Raw genomic sequence first — 18,033 nt, forward strand, 5'->3', positions numbered from 1 at the left:
ACGCATCCACTTACATTGAACTTGCATTTTATGTCAGTGGATTGTTTCAGCTATTGAAGTGGAATTAGCACCCATGTTTTCAGAATTAGACTCTAGAGCATTTCAATTTACTGTGTAAATAATCGCTCCTCAGCTCAGGAATATCTTTTCAGTAGAATCTGAATCCAAACTGCTAAGTGCAGGCTAGCTCTGTAAGTCACCGCTTGATTTGTGCCATCCTTGATTTCATCTGTACAGTTCACCTGAACTATACTCCACAGTGGTGCTTCCATGTTTTCTTTAAAACAAATGGAGAGACAAGCCCACTGCATGCAGGGGCCAGTTCTTCTCATCGCTGATACAGTTCTCAAACCTAGCTGGCATGAGCACACAACAGGACTACTGCTCTACCTCAAGGGGATGGCTTATTTTTAATGTGCCTTAAGCAATGAAATACTTTGTTTATGGAATATGTTTCCATGTACCACTAACCAAACCTCTACTTCTCTGCTAGTGGAACAGCATCTTGAATAAGTGCATCACTTTTCTATTGGATTCTGTGAGAGCAGAAAACACAAACTGGACATTCTAGGAGAGAGCACATGCAGTAACTGTAAGTCTGATTTTGTATTTGCGGGAGTTGTTTATCTCTCTGGGCAGGACCTCTATGAGCAAAGAGCTGTTTTGTGCTTGCAGCTAGACTATATGATATTGGAGGGTGACAGTGCAGTTTATCCAATGACTGCTGTTGAAGTTAAGTGAACTTGGTGTTATTGTTGCGTGTGCATTTAAAAGCATCCACAGCCCATCTCTGGGGCTTCTGGGCTCCAGGAGCTGTTTGACCTGCCATAGCAAGAGCTGGCACAAGACTAAGGCACCGTGCAGGTCACAGCGACCCTCGGCACACCACGGCTGTACTCAAGCTCCACTTGACACGATGGTCGCAATTTGTGACCGGTATGTGCCACCGAGGCAACGTTTTGAGGCAGAGCAGGGACCTGGAAGGTACGCAGGTTTTCTTGCCTTTTCTTGGGCTTTCATACACAGTCCCTTGCCTTTAGAGTTAAGAAAATCGCCATTGCACGAGTGTCCTTTTACTGCTAGGGACGGGCAGCCGGGGCCCGTTCCGCACCTCCCTGAACTTTTTCCCCCGGCTCCTATCTGAGGGCGTCTCGCCCTGCAGCAGGTCCAGGGCATGGCTGCCAGAGTAGGCACCGAGGACATCACCTCGCAGCTTCCCGCCATTCGGCATCCCTCAGCCGGGACTGCCGGGAGCGGGCCGGAAGGAGCGGTTGCCCGGGTAACGGCGGAGCGATTTCCGACAGGGGCGGTGGCCGACGCGGAGGTGCGAGGTGTCGTGAGAGCCCGAGCTAGTGGGTGGACATGGTGCCCAGCAAGTGTCGGCCCGGCAGGGGCCCCCGGGCTGCGCCCGGCTCGGTAGGTGCTGCCGCGGAGGGCGGCGAATGTCAGACGTCTCTGTCCAGCCGTCGGGGTGTGGGGAGGAGAGCCCTGTTTTTCCCACGCTCCCGATCGGGGCGGCCCGCCGAGCCCCAGCGCCTCTGGGAAGGGCGGGCCCGGGGCGGGGGCCGGGCCGCTTCGTGAGGCGGTGTGTGAGCGGCCGGGCCGCGGCTGAGGGCGCGGAGGAGGGCGGGCCTTGCGCGACTCGGGGCCTCGCAGCTGGCGGCGTGCCCTGGGGGCAGGCCGTGACGGGCGCGGCTGAGGGGACCTCGGTTTCTCCTGCCTGGAGTGGCCTGCGGGAGCTGCCCTGATGCTCTTGCCGTGCCTCCTGACACTTGCTGGGAAGCGGGGTGTGAGCCATCTGGTTCAATATTCCTGTTAAGCGTTTCGACTCTTTAGGAGGTCGGTGCTACGCTGTGTCGTCTGAATCCAATTGAAAGACCTGCGTGCTTTGCCCTAATTAATAAATAAAACTCTTCCTAATGAGGATAGCATCACCGTGAAAGCACACCGCCAGTGTATTGCTGAAACAAAAAAAGCAGGCGTTTTTAAACTGTTTGTAGTATTTCTTAGTGCTCTGGTGTATTGCTTTTAATAATGCAGAATTGTTCCTCTCTTTACAACTTTTGCTGCTGAAAACACCTTTACTTAAAGAAAAAAAGTTACATTCAGCTTTCTGTATCGATATACATTTTTTGAGGAATGTAATATTCTGTTTCTTCTTTCCAACTTGCAGGTTAATAATTGTGGTCTTCAGCTGGTTATCCAGACCTCATCACTAGCGGATAAAAGCAAACCAGTAATTATTATCCATTTTTCAGTCGCTATAGTAATTAACATGGTTGTGTGATACAGCCAAATTTGTATGCTTTCAGATAGGAATTACCTTTTCAGTAGCAGTGTGGTGACTTTTACACATAATTTCTGATACATTTGATAGTCTTTTGGCAATTTATCCTGTTAAAAGTGCAGAGATAAGCTATAATCTGCCTAAAATTTAACACATCTATATGTAAGATTTTTTTTTGTACTTCCATCTGTTCAAGGCAAGATTGGACGTGGCACTTGGTGCCATGGTCTAGCCTTGAGCTCTGTGGTAAAGGGTTGGACTTGATGATCTGTGAGGTCTCTTCCAATCCTAATAATACTGTGATACTGTGAAAGGGTTGGACTTGATGATCTATGAGGTCTCTTCCAACCTTGATGATACTGTGATACTGTGATCTGTACATTTCTTGCTTCTGTAATCATAGTGCTCCTTATAGGACACTTTTATTTAGTCAGCTGCAGATGAATGCGCTGGTGACTTCTGTATTTTTGTTTCCAGTAGTGAAACTTTTCAGTCATAGTATCTTCACAGAATGAATATTCATTTTGTTGGACCAGTTGTTATTAAATGTTTAAAGCATTTGCAGAGTTTTTGATAACTGTAGTTACTAAGGTTGTGTTTTTCTGTGTAAAAAGATTATTTGCATTTGTACACTTTAACACTTGTCTTAAATATTGTGTTACAGTTTGAATTCAGGATAAATAAAGAACAGCCATCTTTCCACAATAGACTTCTGCAGCATGATCTGGAAAAAAACTATTCAGGAAGGCAAGGTGATATTCAGTAGGGTTTGGCATATTAGTCTTTTCTATTTGTTTTTATTAACTGAACAGTAAAGAAAGACTACACTACCATTAGAATTTATAATAGTAACATCTTTCCCTAATTGGCTACAGAATTTGAATATAATTATTGCTGCACTGCATCCTGAAACTACTGCCTGTCTGCTGCCTAGTGCAGATGGCACTTTGGATCACATTTTTCCCCTCGTTCTGTCTATGGAAGAACTTTTCTTCTACCTACAAAGCCACAGTTTATCAAGTACCCTATTATATGTTTCCTCAGAAGCCACACAACTCTCAGTTGTAATGTTTTATTGGATGTTTAACAGTTTATTCAGACAAAATTAGTTTCCACTCCAGAACCCTGATATGAAGAAATAGTTTTCCTGTTATGCCTGTGTGCTTCTATCTTTGAAAAGCAAGATACTTGGTCATGTCACTGCTAACTGTGGTGAAGGCTGGAGGAGCATTGAAGCACACTTCTTGCTACACTGCTGCTGCTCACATGTCATTATAAAAACAGTGACTGGTTAAGACAGATCAGTTCAATTAATATGTCAATTCTTTAGTCATTCTGGTGAAAAATAAAGACTAACAGCCATTCAGAATGGGTTGATTTTTAGGGCAATCGTGCAACTTACTATGGAGTAAATTTAAGTCTGCAGTTTGTTCTTGTTCCTCCCACAGGAGACCAAAGAGTGTTAAGTCCTTTGATGCGTAATAAGCAAATATATCTTCCAGTACCATCTGCTCTGACAGAAGTTTCTGCTTTGGATTTGAAGCAGAATGCTGGTTCTTTATCAGGATTTGGTGAATCTTCTATTCAGACACCCACAAAATCCAGATCTCAACAGAGCAGCCACGGTATTAGTTCACATGCCTCAGGTAACAGTGAAAACTTAGTGAAAACATCTCCTGATAGTCTTTTGCAGCAATGTTAAGTGATTATTTTGGTCTCAGAGGTTTGATTTTTTTTCTGTTTTGAAGGATATATAGGGAATGTTAGTTGTTATGTTACTTTGCTAAAGGAGCTCTGAAAGGATCCTAACAGAACAACAGATTATTTTACTTGCATAGCTATCCCTTCTAATGGCATAGTTTAGACAGCAATTAACTCATTCTGTATAGAAACAAAACAGTTGGTCTCTGTTTATTGATGTTTTCCCCAGCAACACATTTGTTACATGTGAAGGAATTCGAGCCTAAATTCTTGTGGTAGTATACATACACAATGATTTTGTGGTTGAGCTCATTGATCTTAGAGGTCTTTTCCAACCTAAACTTTTCTAGGATCTATTTTTGACCAGTACTTTTCAGTGGATCGTTTTCCAAACAAGCCAAAGCTTGCAGAATACATTTGTTGATGCATTTGGAAGGTATTTTTAGTCATCCTTATGTTAACAAAATGAGTAAAGATGGATAGCTTTTAAAATATGTTTTAAAGGACTGCTTCTTTCTTGATAGTGGAGTGAAATGTAATGCCAATGATTAATAGTTATCACATGCGTTTACATTTAATGAGCCACAATTTGTTTGTGGCTCAGTGGGACTGTTTCAGTGTTTTGGTGCTGTAGTTTCTAATTCCATCAACATCTACTTGATTTGTGTCTTTAATCTTAAATTAGATTTTTATCTTCTTTAAATTCAGATAGATAAATTGTGAAACAATTGTACAACCTTACCTTAAAACGTCACTGAGTAATTCTAATCAAAACAAAAGCATCTACAACAACAATTTCTTGCAAAAGTTTGTTGTTGAAAAACTCTCAGAAATTAAACAAGTGGATGTGCTTTGGAAAGAGGATGTAGAGTTGTAAACAAAAATGGCAGGAGTGGAAACTGATGAAGTACTGAGTGAAGACAAAACACACTTTAATGTTCTGTGTCCCTCTTTTCTATTAAGAAAGAAAAAACTGCTTTTATGATTTGCAGTTAATGAAATTGTTTTACAAACAAGTAGTTTATACATTTTCTGTATGATTTTCTGATAGATAACACAAATTTTGGGAGCAGTTCATCAATAACATTTCCTGTATTGCAACGTTCTGCTGAAGAAAAAATACTGAACTCTGACAGGCTTACCCTGGAAAGGTGAGAAGATTACAGAACACACACCATAGCTTGTGACTCGTGTGTGATGGTCTAGAGGAATAAGTGTCCTGCTAGTGCCTGCAGCCCATGTCATGGGTTTTGCATGTGCCTTGTGTTATTGAGAGAACTGTGTCCCATAGAGAGAGATGCTGTGTGAGTTTCCTTGTGATGAGTATGTCTATACAGCAGTTACCTAAGGTAGCTGGGGCTGTTTGTTGTGAACTAAGGAGCCAGCTTGGGAGTTGCATGCAAAGTGGTGCATGTCATCTATAGAAAGAAGCTATGTATCCATTCTTTCTGATGCAGAGATTGTAGAATGGTTTGGTGTTTTTTGGGGGTGTGTGTGTTTCTTTGGTTATTATTTTTTTGTAACCTAAACACATGCACAAAAAGTTCTATCTGAAAGACATTTAATGGTAATTTATTTGGGGGGGAGGGGCAGGGAGTTGATGGTTTGAGTTGTTCTTTTGGTGTTTGGTAGGTTTTTTTGTGGGCATCAAGGTCATGTCACCCAAAAAGTTCTACTATTTCACGTGTTTGTATTTAAAATATAAAGTTCTATAAACTAAGACTGAATTGCATAGACACAGGATACTTCAAATTCTGATCTTAGCAGGCTGCATATGTGTTATCTGATCAGAAAGTTTACAAATTGTCAGATTGTGTCTGCTGAAATGTTCACATGGTCACAACTTCAAAGTTTGCTGTCTCTTCCATGTGACAAGCAAATCTGATGAAGATGATAGGATTTCAGAAGAACTTCTGCTGTGTTTTCATGCTTTTTTAAAAGGAGTTACTGCATTACTTGGAGCTCAAATAGCAACCTTAATTACTTGAATATTACTTTCACCAAGATTATATATTTCCCTTGGTTCAGTTGGAGGAGGTGAGTTGAAGGTGGGTTGCCAATTTGTTACTTATATTTTTTATTTCTATTTCCTTGCAGGCAGAAACTGACAGTGTGCCCAATTATTGATGGGGAAGATCATCTTCGCCTTTTGAATTTCCAACATAACTTTATAACTCGGATCCAGAATATTTCTAACCTGCAGCATCTTGTTTTCCTAGATTTGTATGATAATCAAGTAGAGGAAATAAGTGGTCTTTCAACTCTGAGATCCCTAAGAGTCCTCCTGTTGGGGAAGAACAGGTAAAAATAATAAAACTAACTTAAAGCACCTTATTTCTTAATGATGTAACAGGTGTGGTCTCTCATTGTTTCTTTAACAGAGTTTTCAGATTGTAATGTTAGCTGTGAGACCAGTGACCTGGTCCCTCATGCTAGCTAAGTGTTAGGGATCCCACTGAGGGAACACTTGTTGCTTCTACTGGTTTTCAGAAACCTCCTTTATGTAAATTTCAGCAACAGTTCTGAAGTTTCCATCTCATCTTCTATTCTGATTGGTTATTAAATGTGTTAGATTTGTGTGACAGGTTGAATCTCTTTTCACATAATGCAAAATATTGATTGGTTCTTTATAACCTAGAAAAAAATATTTCTGTCTGATGTATTTAGCTGGGAATAATAGACAGAAAAATCATGGATTTTACTGCTTATTTGTAGATTCTGTTCTGTTAGGAGGTACAACTTGGTGGCTGTGTTATTTTCTAAACATACAGTTCAAGTCCTGTAGTCTTTAATTCTAAGATTTTGATAGAAGTATCTGTGGAATTGCTCACACATCTAAAGATAGTGCCCTGATCTTGTTCAGTTTCTTTATTTTATTTATGTTCAGTAGAGGAAAAATTGGTAAATCATAGAATCAGTCAGGATTGGAAGGGACCACAAGGACCATTTAACTCCAACCCCCCTGCCATGGGCAGGGGCACCCTACCCTAGATCAGGCTGGCCAGAGCCTCATCCAGCCTGGCCTTAAACACCTCCAGGGATGTGGCCTCAACCACCTCCCTGGGCAACCCATTCCAGGCTCTCACCATTCTCATGGTGAAGAACTTCCTCCTCATGCCAAGTCTGGATCTCCGTACCTCCAGCTTTGTTCCATCTCCACTAGTCCTGTCAGTGCCCAAACTTCAGTTATGTGCAGATTACAAAGAATGTATCCCCTCATTCAGCCCGACAACTTTCAGTAGTGCACTATGTAAGGAGATCTTACAGCTTTTAGACGAAACTTCTCACCTGCAGACATAATTTTTGTTTGTAGTGAAATACTGGGACATGGGAATAAGGTGCTTTAAGGAATTATTTTGCAAACCATAAATACATGAGTGCTGTATGGCTTTTGTGCAGACATGTGGTTTGGAGATAGTTTGGACAAGACATACTCGAATGATTACAAGTTAGGCATAGCTGATCAGAATTTATTTCAGTTTGATCTGTGTGGAATCTTTCCTGCATTTGCTTTGAGGGTACTCAACATGTGATGTTTAATATCAGCCAGTAGATGGTGCTGTTGAGAACGTAATAACCTACGTTTGGCATCTAAGAAACTGGAACAGGACAGAAAAGTTTTGGGACTGAAGTTGTACAGAGGGAGAAGAAAAACTGCCCATTCTGGGGGTCTGTGTTGTTTCAAGGCTTTTTTAATTCTGTGTTCTTCTAACAAATTCTCAAAAGCCTATGTCATGATAGTCTTTCTTTAAACTGGTTTGGATAACTGTTTGCCAGTAATAGTGGGTTTTTTTATTAGTTAGGTGTCTGTACAGATTGGTTGCTGACTTTGTTTTCTAAGGATCTTCCCTTTTCATCTTCCTGTAAGAGTCATGTACACGTTTGCATTACTTGTAGTCAGAAGAGAAGTTGATAATCTAAGGCATGCTCGTTATTTTTTTAATGTGATTCAGAACTTTGTTCTTGATAGGCAGAAACAAATCAATATGCTTTGTACTAGTTGGAAAACGAAAGATATTTATTTAATATTAGAAATACTTTGTCATCATTGAAATCTTTCAGGATAAAGAAGATCTCAAATCTGGAGAACCTAAAGAATCTTGATGTTTTAGATCTTCATGGAAATCAGGTACAAGCCAATTATTCATGATTCTTGTGTAGATGTCATGCATTGCCTCTGTCTTTTACCAAAGTATTGGTCTTTGAAAGAGAAGTGATAGCAAATTTTGTACCTTTTGAGATCGTGGATATCAGTAAATTAATAGACAATGGTCTGATGTTATTTAGAATTTTGGTATCAAGTCTCATATGGAGGCACCATCCCTCGGGGTCTTCAAGAAAAGACTGGATGAGGCACTTAGTGCCATGGCCTAGGTGATTGGATAGGGCAGGGTGATAGGTTGGACTGGATGATATAGGAGGTCTCTTCCAACCTGGTTGATTCTATGATTCTATGCTTTTGATGTTGTATTTTTGAAAAGCTAGTGACTAAAATGCAGAGTCAGCTGAGTGTGATAGCTCTCACACCTACAGAATTGTAATCTGGCATAAATAATGTGGGTAAAGTAGTACAGTCTTAGAAGTCAGAGGAATTTAAGGATCCATTGACCATTATGGTGTTCCTCCTGTTGATGATCTTACAAAACATGTTCCCTGAGATACCTGTTGTAGACTTAAATTTGTACAGAAAAGTAGATTGGATCCAAGCTGTTGACTGATTCATGTTTCTGAAATGAAATTAAATCAGTTCATGTCTGTTCAGTTTCCCCTGTTAGAGCCTAAGCAGTCGTGGTGGTTTAAGTAGTGCATAAAGTTTTAGCTGCAGTCAGAGGAAGATTCTTGTTTGAGTATGTCAAAAGCAGCATGGAATATGAAGGGCAAGCTGGATATGGTATTCCCTTGTTAAATACATCAAAACCACATGTGATGCAAACGGTTCTGTAATTGAGTTGTTTAAAACAACATATGGTTATTGTGACTATGTAAGACAAATGTGTGAATTTTCTGTGTTCCTGCTCTGGCAGTTCTGATGTCTTACTGGTTTCTCTGTGTGCTCTTTATTACACAGTCGCTTGACAGTGGGGAATGAAACTGCCGCTTCTTGTTTTAATCTAAAAAGGAGAAGAAAAAGCAAGCTAGCACTACGATGTGTTTTTGTTTTATGTGATGCCATGAGCTTGTGGCTTCTTTAATAACATTACTCTTGTAGTATGCATGTTGTACGGTGGCAGAGACAGTATAGGAACAGTATATAGGAGCATTACCCTTGGAGTCTGAGTGACTATCGTTTGAGATGGCTAAATGTTTGTGTAATAATCCTTTTCTTATTTATGTGGTAAGTTTGGAGGTTGTTTATTTCTTTTAATTAGAATACTTGCAGTCTAGATATGCAGCAGTGGTAGCCAGCACACTTCTATAGCACAGTGGAGGAGTTGCTCATGGAAATGAAAAATAGGTCATGCACAACTCTGATAAATGATTGTGAAGTAGATCTGATTGTTTAGTTTTGGGCAAAACTCATGAAGAGTTTTGGGCATAGTGCCCAACTGTCTGCAGTTGGATCAGCTTCATAATAATAGGACTACTTTGATCCCAAGAATGTAATGAAGCATCCTGTACCAAGAATTCTGTATTGCATTGCTGGAATATAAGAACTGCTTGTTTTTTTTGTAAATGTGCAGAACATATTTACAATACTGAAGTATGTTGTATGTAATAACCATTACGTAGTATCTAACCAAATAGTTTTCATTCTTACTCCAGTAGTTTAATTCACTTTAAGAATATTCTAAGGTGTTTGCAATAACTTAAGTTTTTTAGGTGTTCTAAGCAATTGTTCATAATGCACAGCATCTCTTGCTAGCTATGATCTCAGGTGATTGTTGAACAAGTCAGTCTGGTGTACAACTTACATTAAAGGCATTTGGAGTGCACTAGACCAACAAAATGTTCACTCTATCATTATACATAGTAGCTATATGTAAGGTCAGAAATCTCAGTGGTCACTCTCAATAGATGCAGAATATAAATACTCAATGTTCATGTTCTGTCCATATCCTACTTATTAATCTAATTTTTAAAAAATAATGCTAGAGACCATCTAGAAATTATTTGTTTTTATTAACAGTCTTGGAGTAGCAGCGGTTAAGAGGAGAGCTAGATTGCTGTTTCAGTCTTAGTCTCTCCCTCCCTCTCTCCCTCTCTCTTGGGGTGTAAATCAATCCTGTGGATGGAATGCAGATTGTGAAACTTCTAAGACTGGACTGTTTCCAAGAGGTTGGAGGTGAGGAAAACAATAGGAGGAAAATTTAACTTTTGCGCACTTCTGAGACAGTGTTTTGATTGATTTGGGTGCTGGTTTTTTTTGATTGTATGATTTAGTCTGAACTTTGAGACTTCTGCCCAAGTAAGAACTGTACTGGGGACTGGATGTGCTTTAAATCATTGAGGTATATGCTTAATGATAAACCTTTTATGCTTGCCTTTTTGTTGTTGTTGTTGTGTGTGTTTCCTAATCAATCTTTTAAATACATTACTACTTAAAGGAACTCCTTTCATGTGATAAATATCCAAAAGAAGGTAGAAAAATTGAAAATCAGTGTAATAATGACTAAAGAAATGTTGGGCTCAATGCCTATGCTTTACAAAAAGAACAAAATGTGAGTTCCTTTGTCATTACCACTCTGCATGTTTTCTGCAAGATTTGGTAAGGCTCTTGGTTTTAACACAGACCAGTAAGAAGGCAACATCTCAATGGTTAATGTTTTTATGGTTGTGAAGTCAATGATATGGACATATAATACTGCATCCTATAGAGACCCTGTGCATGACTGTGTGCATGGTACATTTAATGCACTATAACTTTAGAGCTGAACATCTGATTTCTAAGTAGTTCCAAGCATGCTGAATAGTCTGGGGAAAAAAAAGCTGACTGGCTTTATCTTGGGTGTCAAGGTAAATATTATAAATGCTATATGTTCCATATGGATCTCTTTAAAGCCTTTTTATTTTAGGCTTAAAATGGACTTTACTCTGCTTTCCAGTGAACTCGTGCATTCAATGCGAGCAAAATTGGACTTGAATTTCATTCCGACTTTTTTGTTAGAATGAAATTTCTTTTATAAATGCTTTAAATAGTTGAAAGTCATTAGAGTTGCTTTTTGTGTTCGTTTTTGAAGTTTGCAGTCTGGTATGTCTTCACATGCATAATTGAAACAGAGACAAAGTAGTAGAGCTAATCTTAAAGTTAGTGAAGTCATAGAAAGGATTTCTGTATGTTGCTGGTGAAGTCGTCTCTGTGGTAGCAGTACAACACCAGGATTAACACTCAGCATCATGGCATGCTGTAATTCTAGTGAAACAGACATCTGCAGAGGTGTGTGTTCTTCATGCTAACCACTGCTCTTGACTTTGCTTTTACAAGTCTCTCTGTCTAAATATGTTGTTCTAAATGGTGGCGTTTTCTGTTCCTTTCGCTGTAAGATTTTTGTGTCCTGATAAGTTTTATTCTCTGCCTATACCACACAAATGGATGATGCACAACAGTTTGTGCTTTATATCCTTTATATGCTTTTTAATAGAAAAATCTCTGAAGTACTTGTTATAGTAGTGTGTCCAAATCATGTAACAAACTTGTTGATAAATACATACATGTGCTTATATGTACATATGTCTTTGCATATGAAAATTACCAACCACATCACATGTTTTCAAACTATTAAATTTAACAGCTGCCTTACCTCTTTTCCCACTGCTGGAGCTGCCAGGCAGTTTCTGGAAACTGGTATGGCCAGACCTGTGCTGGTCTAAAGCACGAGTTCATTATCACTGGGAAGGTGTGTGACACTGGTCACCATCTTCTTTGTCTTCAGCTAAATGCTGTTGGGAACAGTAGTGTGCCTGGATGCAGGATACTCAAGGGAGCTTTCACTGGTCCAGCAGATGATCACTCTGGCTGAATGGGAATTCATTATACTCATTAGTAGCTTTGTGCACTGTATCCTTGGGTGCACTGCCATACGTTCTAGAAGGCTGAAGTCTTTTCCACAGGAAAACTTGTTGGCTTCTTCCTACCATGTAGCATTGCTTTCAGTAAAAATATGATAGGACTATCCCTGTGTGTGTCGGCAATGCTTCATGGTCACTGTGACAAGTTGCTGTGAGTCCTGCATGAATGTCCAGATAGATTCTGGAGGACTAATCCAGCCCACTGTGAGATATAAACATCTGCATAGAGATACTTTGTTTGATCCCTCCACTTTTCTAATCCCAGGAAGCTGTGGCTTTGTTTTCTGACTTTTGAGTACACCTTTCTGATTCCAGCAATTACATTCTTATAGAACTTCCTTACAAGTTCTAATTTCAGAATAATTGCTCTCTTTACAGAGGATTGTGTCTGCTCCTGACTCTCAGTGGGTTCCTGTCTGTATGACCTGCTGGGAAGTCTGTGGAGCTGATATAGATAGAGCTGTGTGTGCTGCTTATGATACTGGCCTTTTAAGAAGCATGAAGGGAAATCAGTGTGGAATTTTGTGATGACAGGGACATAGAATGTCACATACTCTTGTAGCATAGGTATCAGGAGATTCAGATGTGTATTTGCAGACCAATTAAGGATCTACCCTGTGCAAAATGTCCCCATTTTGGCATACTTTGATGTCATTGGCATTGTCTTAGTTTTATGGTGTCTTCAAGGTTGCTGCTACAGAAAAGTGCTTAATTTCTGTTGGGAAGGAAGTGTTGCCTGATTTTACTGCAGTATGCCTAAAAAGATATTGGTGAATGCTAATATGCATCATAGAGTGATTTAGGTTGGAAGAGTCCACAGAGATTGTCTTCTCCAACCTCTCCACTCTGGGCAGGGATGCCTCTCATCTAGACTTGGCTGCTCAAGGCCTCATCCAGTCTGGCCTTGAACACCACCAGGGAGGAAGTATTGACAACCTCCCTGGGCAATCTATTCCAGAGTCTCATCACTCTCGTACGGAAGAACTTCAGTCTCTAGCAGGCTGTAGCTTTTTTTTTATCAACTTATGACACAAATAGCATGGTTCAGAAAAATGCACTCTGCTGGATTAACTTGATTCTTCCTGTCTACTTTAAAAGAAAAAATAAATGCACTACATATGTCTGTTGTTTATCTATAGAAAACATGGCATGCCTGTTAATAGTTATACTTCTTCTACAGATTACTAAAATAGAAAACATCAGCCATCTGAGTGAGCTGAGAGTGTTAAACCTTGCCAGAAACCTACTAACCACTGTGGAGAATCTGAATGGATTGGATTCACTCACAGAGCTCAACCTTCGTCATAATCAAGTCTCTGCTGTAGTAAGGAACAATACTCTTGCCTTTTTTCTCTTTCTCTTCTCGTTGTTTCTTTGTTTTTAACAAAATGCAGTTACTGTAACTTATTTAAAGCATTTAATCTTTATGAAATCTTGTAGTTTCCCTGTTGTGTTGCATGTGTTGCTCTGCTGCTCTGCAATGTAAGGGTGAAACAAACGGCAACCTATTTTTTGATGTTACTTTGTTTACATGTGATCATTGATTCAAATCTTGATACCTTATGATGATTCCTGAGTTGAGAGAGAAGGTTCTGAAGAAGCTTTGTGATTCTAAATTAAGATCTAGATATTTTATTTCCATACAAGTTTGTTTCCTAGAAACAAATCCTCTCTTTATGTCTGTAGCTCAGTTAATCAGTCAGATTCATCCTAGATTTCATGTCTTTATGAACATTTCTGTCCCCCAGTTTAGGAGGGACATCAAAATGCTTGAGTGTGTCCAGAGAAGGGCGATGAGGCTGGTGAGAGGCCTTGAGCACAAGCCCTACGAGGAGAGGCTGAGGGAGCTGGGGTTGTTTGGCCTGGAGAAGAGGAGGCTCAGGGGTGACCTTATTGCTGTCTACAACTACCTGAGGGGTGCTTGTGGCCAGGAGGAGGTTGCTCTCTTCTCTCAGGTGGCCAGCACCAGAACGAGAGGACACAGCCTCAGGCTGTGCCAGGGGAGATTTAGGCTCGAGGTGAGGAGAAAGTTCTTCACTGAGAGAGTCATTGGACACTGGAATGGGCTGCCCGGGGAGGTGGTGGAGTCGCTGTCCCTGGGGCTGTTCAAGGCAAGACTGGACGTGGCACTTGGTGCCATGGTCTAGCCTTGAGCTCTGTGGTAAAGGGTTAGACTTGATGATCTGTGAGATCTCTTCCAACCCTGATAATACTGTGATAAATGCAGAGAAGATGGATATTGATCTTAAAATCAGAATTTCCCAGTTGAAGCTTCTAATTTAGCATTATGTTCTAAAAATAAAGCTTTTAACTTTGCAGTTAATGAGTTTTAGTTTATGTATAGCAAGTAGATTATTTGAACAAGTGTTTTTAAAATAATACAGTAGGTATGCTTCAATAGCTCTATTTTTCTGTCCTTCATAATTCCTTTAGTTCTTGATTTCCTCTTGCTTCTGAGCCTTTCTTGAATTTCTGCTACTTGCCATATATGAATTGGTTTTACACTCCGTGAACATCATGAGTTATGAAATGTCTGTTTGTTTTCCATCTAGTTGTGCATTAGGGTCCACTGTTAGATGGACAATATTATTTTTTTGTTGAAAGATGGACTTACTCGATTGCTTTGAGGTGTTAAATGTGTAGAATTTCACATTATGTCATCTGCAACTTGATCTTAAGACTTGAAGGAGTACTCATCAAGGTGTTGACCACTTGTGCACAAAAGAAGTCCTGTCCTGTATGTCTGCTGCCCTACATGACTCTATATCTAAACCAAAATAGCTAGAGGCTATTTTTTCCCTCCAGTCCTATTTAAGTTGTTTGCTGTGAGGATTGTAAGACTTGAAACATATTTTGCAGGTAGAAACATACCATGCTAGTTATGGACATTTTTCTTTAGGGGAAGTTACCCTGTATTCTCCAGTGTGAAGTTCTTTGACTTAATCATCGCTGCTTAAGAATTACTGTGTCCAACCCTACAAAGCCTTTTTTCGTGTGGATCATCCACACCCACCCCTTTAAGCATCAGTATTAACTAGTTTAGGGAGTAGTTACATCCAGGTGCAATACTGTTGTGAACTCAGTTGTCTCATGGTCCTGTCTGGGAGGATTCAGAGCTGCTTTGGGCCAGGAGTTTTGCATCTGCAGACCTGTATACTTGTTGTATACAGAGCTGTGACTCTCAGAAGTGCTTGTTGGTTCATGTTCAGAGTATCATTAACAGCTATGTGAACGGTTTAGAGCTGCCCTGTATTCCTTTGTTTGGGCAGAAAGAACTATTTGTGTTTCTGGAATGCCATGTAGACATGTGACAAATTGGAGGGAGGAAGGGCTGTAGATCTGAATTCCATGGCTAAAATCAAGGTAAAGATCCCTGTGCCACCTCCCTGTGCTATAGGTGACTGCTGGTTGCAAGTTGGAATACTCTCGCTAGTAGGGCAAGGAGATGGCAGATGTAAAGGTGTGCAGTCTGACTGGTGTATGAATCACTGCAGTCTCTGCTGTCTGGCCACTATGCACTTGCATTTCGTTTTAAAAAATAAAGTTTGGTCTTGCTTGATGTGGGTCATCTTACTGTTTGAGCAATATGCTATTTAGAGGTTTTCAGTGAAGGTCTGTTGTGTCATGTATGAAATTCACAATTTATCATTCTGGAAACTGATTCTCCCTTGTAAATTTTAATTGCAAAGATGCCAGAGTCCTTCAGATCATTCTCTAGCAGAAGAATCACTGCTGTTTGGTAGTGCACTGTTGTGTCGTACTTCAAAAGCCTTATTTCAGCATGTCAGAAAAGAAACTTGTTTTTTTTTTATACTGTGTTTATCCTGCAGCTTAAATGCTGAGACAGCACCTTGGCTTATTTCCCAAAAGCCTGTTCACAAACCAGCAGCAGCCTTATCCTTTTTTCCTTAACATCATTTGCTTTGCAAGTGATGCAGCCTGTTCTGCAGTGTGGGTATCTGCACTGAAACACTCCCTTGCAGTCTGCACTAGGGAGAAATGGAGCTGCTCGTTCAACAGAAATCAATGCTGCAGCAAGGTCACAGCATATAGAAATGGAAGTATTTTATCAGGCAAAGTAGAGAGGTTCAAAGGCTACCTTCTGCTACTGAATTTATACTTCTGTCTTTTCCTTCCAGAAAGATGTGGATACTTTGCCCTGTCTACAGCATCTCTTCCTCAGCTTCAACAATATCTCTAGGTAAGGGAAATAGTAGTTTGCTTCCTATCAGTTATTTGAAGTATCTTATTAAAATGTAATTCAAATGTTAGGAGTGCAGAGGCTTTTTTTTGTAGTATATCACATACACAATGACTTGATTCTGCTATAAACATAACAAATCTTGAAACCCTTTGCATTTAAATGTTATACTTTGAAAATTCTACCAAGAAACTTTCATTTTTAATGTAAAACCTATACTGCATTAGACTATTAAAAAAGGCTTTGTAAGTATGTTGTTGTACTGTTAAACTAGGTAACTGTTAAAGCAACATTATGCAAGGTACATGCTATATTTAACTTCATCACTGTATTTCTGAAGTACACAAACTGCTGTGTCAGATTCTGCTCACAGTGATTATTTTGTGCTTGTGTTGCACTTGTCCATACATCAGTAAAGTCTGAAAAGTATATTTATGATTGTTTCTCTTTCAAACCAGCTAGCAAAAGCAGAACAGCTCAAGTTTTAAAGCAGGACTTCTGTAGTTTCAAGTAACTAAGTGCATTTTTTTGAGGAGACAGAGATGTTTGTCTGATAGGCTCTTTCATATTTTTGCATTTTTGGACTCTGCATTTACATTAGTGTCAATATTGAAAAAAAAAGAAAAGTTCCTGCATTATATTATTTGGTATGTTCCCTTTTTTTTTCCCTAAATCACCACCAGCCTTCCTCATTTAGAATCAAACAATTTGATGTGGGGTAGGGGAAAGATGCTGCATGTTCAAATTACTGGAAGTGAAGTGCTGATCTTGCATCTGCTGTCTCTAAAATGTTATACTTAGTTTCTGCTTTTATTATAATAAGTACTTGAACATTTTACTTTGACCTGTGTTATAGGTTTTGCAGACACCTCTAACCTACTTACCTGTGTTCCTTAGGTTCTTAAAGTCCCAGTGCAGTAGATCTTACATACTCATGGATATTAAACATTTAAAAAAGCAGAGATCATCTGCAGGAATCTTTAATGTGCCCTTCTCGTAATTAATCTGCTAGAAGGGAGCTTAGCATTTTGTGTCTGATACAATTTCCAGAACTGAAACATGTCTTTTGTTTCCGTTTGTCTGCAAAACCTTTGCTTGGCAAGAACAATGAGGAGACTGCAGTAGCTGACTCCCTTGCCATCAGGGAGTATCACTGCAGTCAGTGGAATTTCTGCATCTTTTTATATACTTGGGATATATTTGTGGAGCTTTCAGACTCCTTTCCCGTGTTGTTTTATGCAAATCAGTGTTATTTTTGCAGTGATCAAAGGAGGAAAAACGTTTCCATTTTTCTGTAAGGTTTTAAAAGTAGATTTCTCAAACTTTATGTAATCAGTAGCTTGCTTCTTGGTACTTGGTTGTAATTATTGTCACTAATTCATTGTGGCTTCAGCTGAACTATTGTAGGTAGGTTTCATCTAATCTAGCAATACTGATTTAGAGCACTGATGCAAGTACAATTTGATTTATTTTGTAGTTGGAATGGGCATAAAAATGAATCTTAATGTCAAATGAAAGACATTGCTGTTCTGGAAAGTAGGCATACATATATGAGTAGCTAGATGGATGGATTGATTAACTCTTAACTTACCAGACATTTAAAACAGACAAATAAAAAATTTATCTTGATTATCACATTTGGCTAGGATTTTTAAATAACCTCCTATTGCATATAGCAGTTTTGAGAGCTAAAAATCCCTATTATTTTCTGATCTTGTGTTATGTAGTAGATATGTCTCCAAAAAGGAAAGTGATTACATTTAAAATTGTACTCTTGACCATCTGTGTTCTGGTATATGCTGTGATACAATTAAGTGAAGCTATGCACAAACATTTT

The 18,033-nt window shown here is 39.5% G+C and overlaps 1 protein-coding gene across 3 annotated transcripts in view; it reads left to right on the forward strand.

Annotated features, from left to right (window-relative positions):
- Nucleotides 1-1,275: 1,275 nt before the first annotated feature.
- The window catches only part of LRRC49 (leucine rich repeat containing 49), a 47,641-nt gene continuing 30,883 nt past the window's right edge, over nt 1,276-18,033 (forward strand). For all 3 annotated transcript variants that reach the window (XR_010305341.1, XM_064157487.1, XM_064157486.1), the window contains exons 1-9: nt 1,276-1,416; nt 2,174-2,236; nt 2,952-3,039; nt 3,736-3,933; nt 5,040-5,139; nt 6,086-6,289; nt 8,051-8,117; nt 13,176-13,319; nt 16,135-16,196. Coding sequence is in view for 2 of the 3 variants with exons in the window: in XM_064157487.1 (XP_064013557.1) it covers nt 1,363-1,416; nt 2,174-2,236; nt 2,952-3,039; nt 3,736-3,933; nt 5,040-5,139; nt 6,086-6,289; nt 8,051-8,117; nt 13,176-13,319; nt 16,135-16,196 (980 nt within the window). In the remaining variant the exon portion in view is untranslated. The remainder of the gene's footprint in view (nt 1,417-2,173; nt 2,237-2,951; nt 3,040-3,735; nt 3,934-5,039; nt 5,140-6,085; nt 6,290-8,050; nt 8,118-13,175; nt 13,320-16,134; nt 16,197-18,033) is intronic.

The sequence above is a fragment of the Pogoniulus pusillus genome, chromosome 17 (assembly GCF_015220805.1).
Source record: "Pogoniulus pusillus isolate bPogPus1 chromosome 17, bPogPus1.pri, whole genome shotgun sequence".
Lineage (NCBI taxonomy): Eukaryota > Metazoa > Chordata > Aves > Piciformes > Lybiidae > Pogoniulus > Pogoniulus pusillus.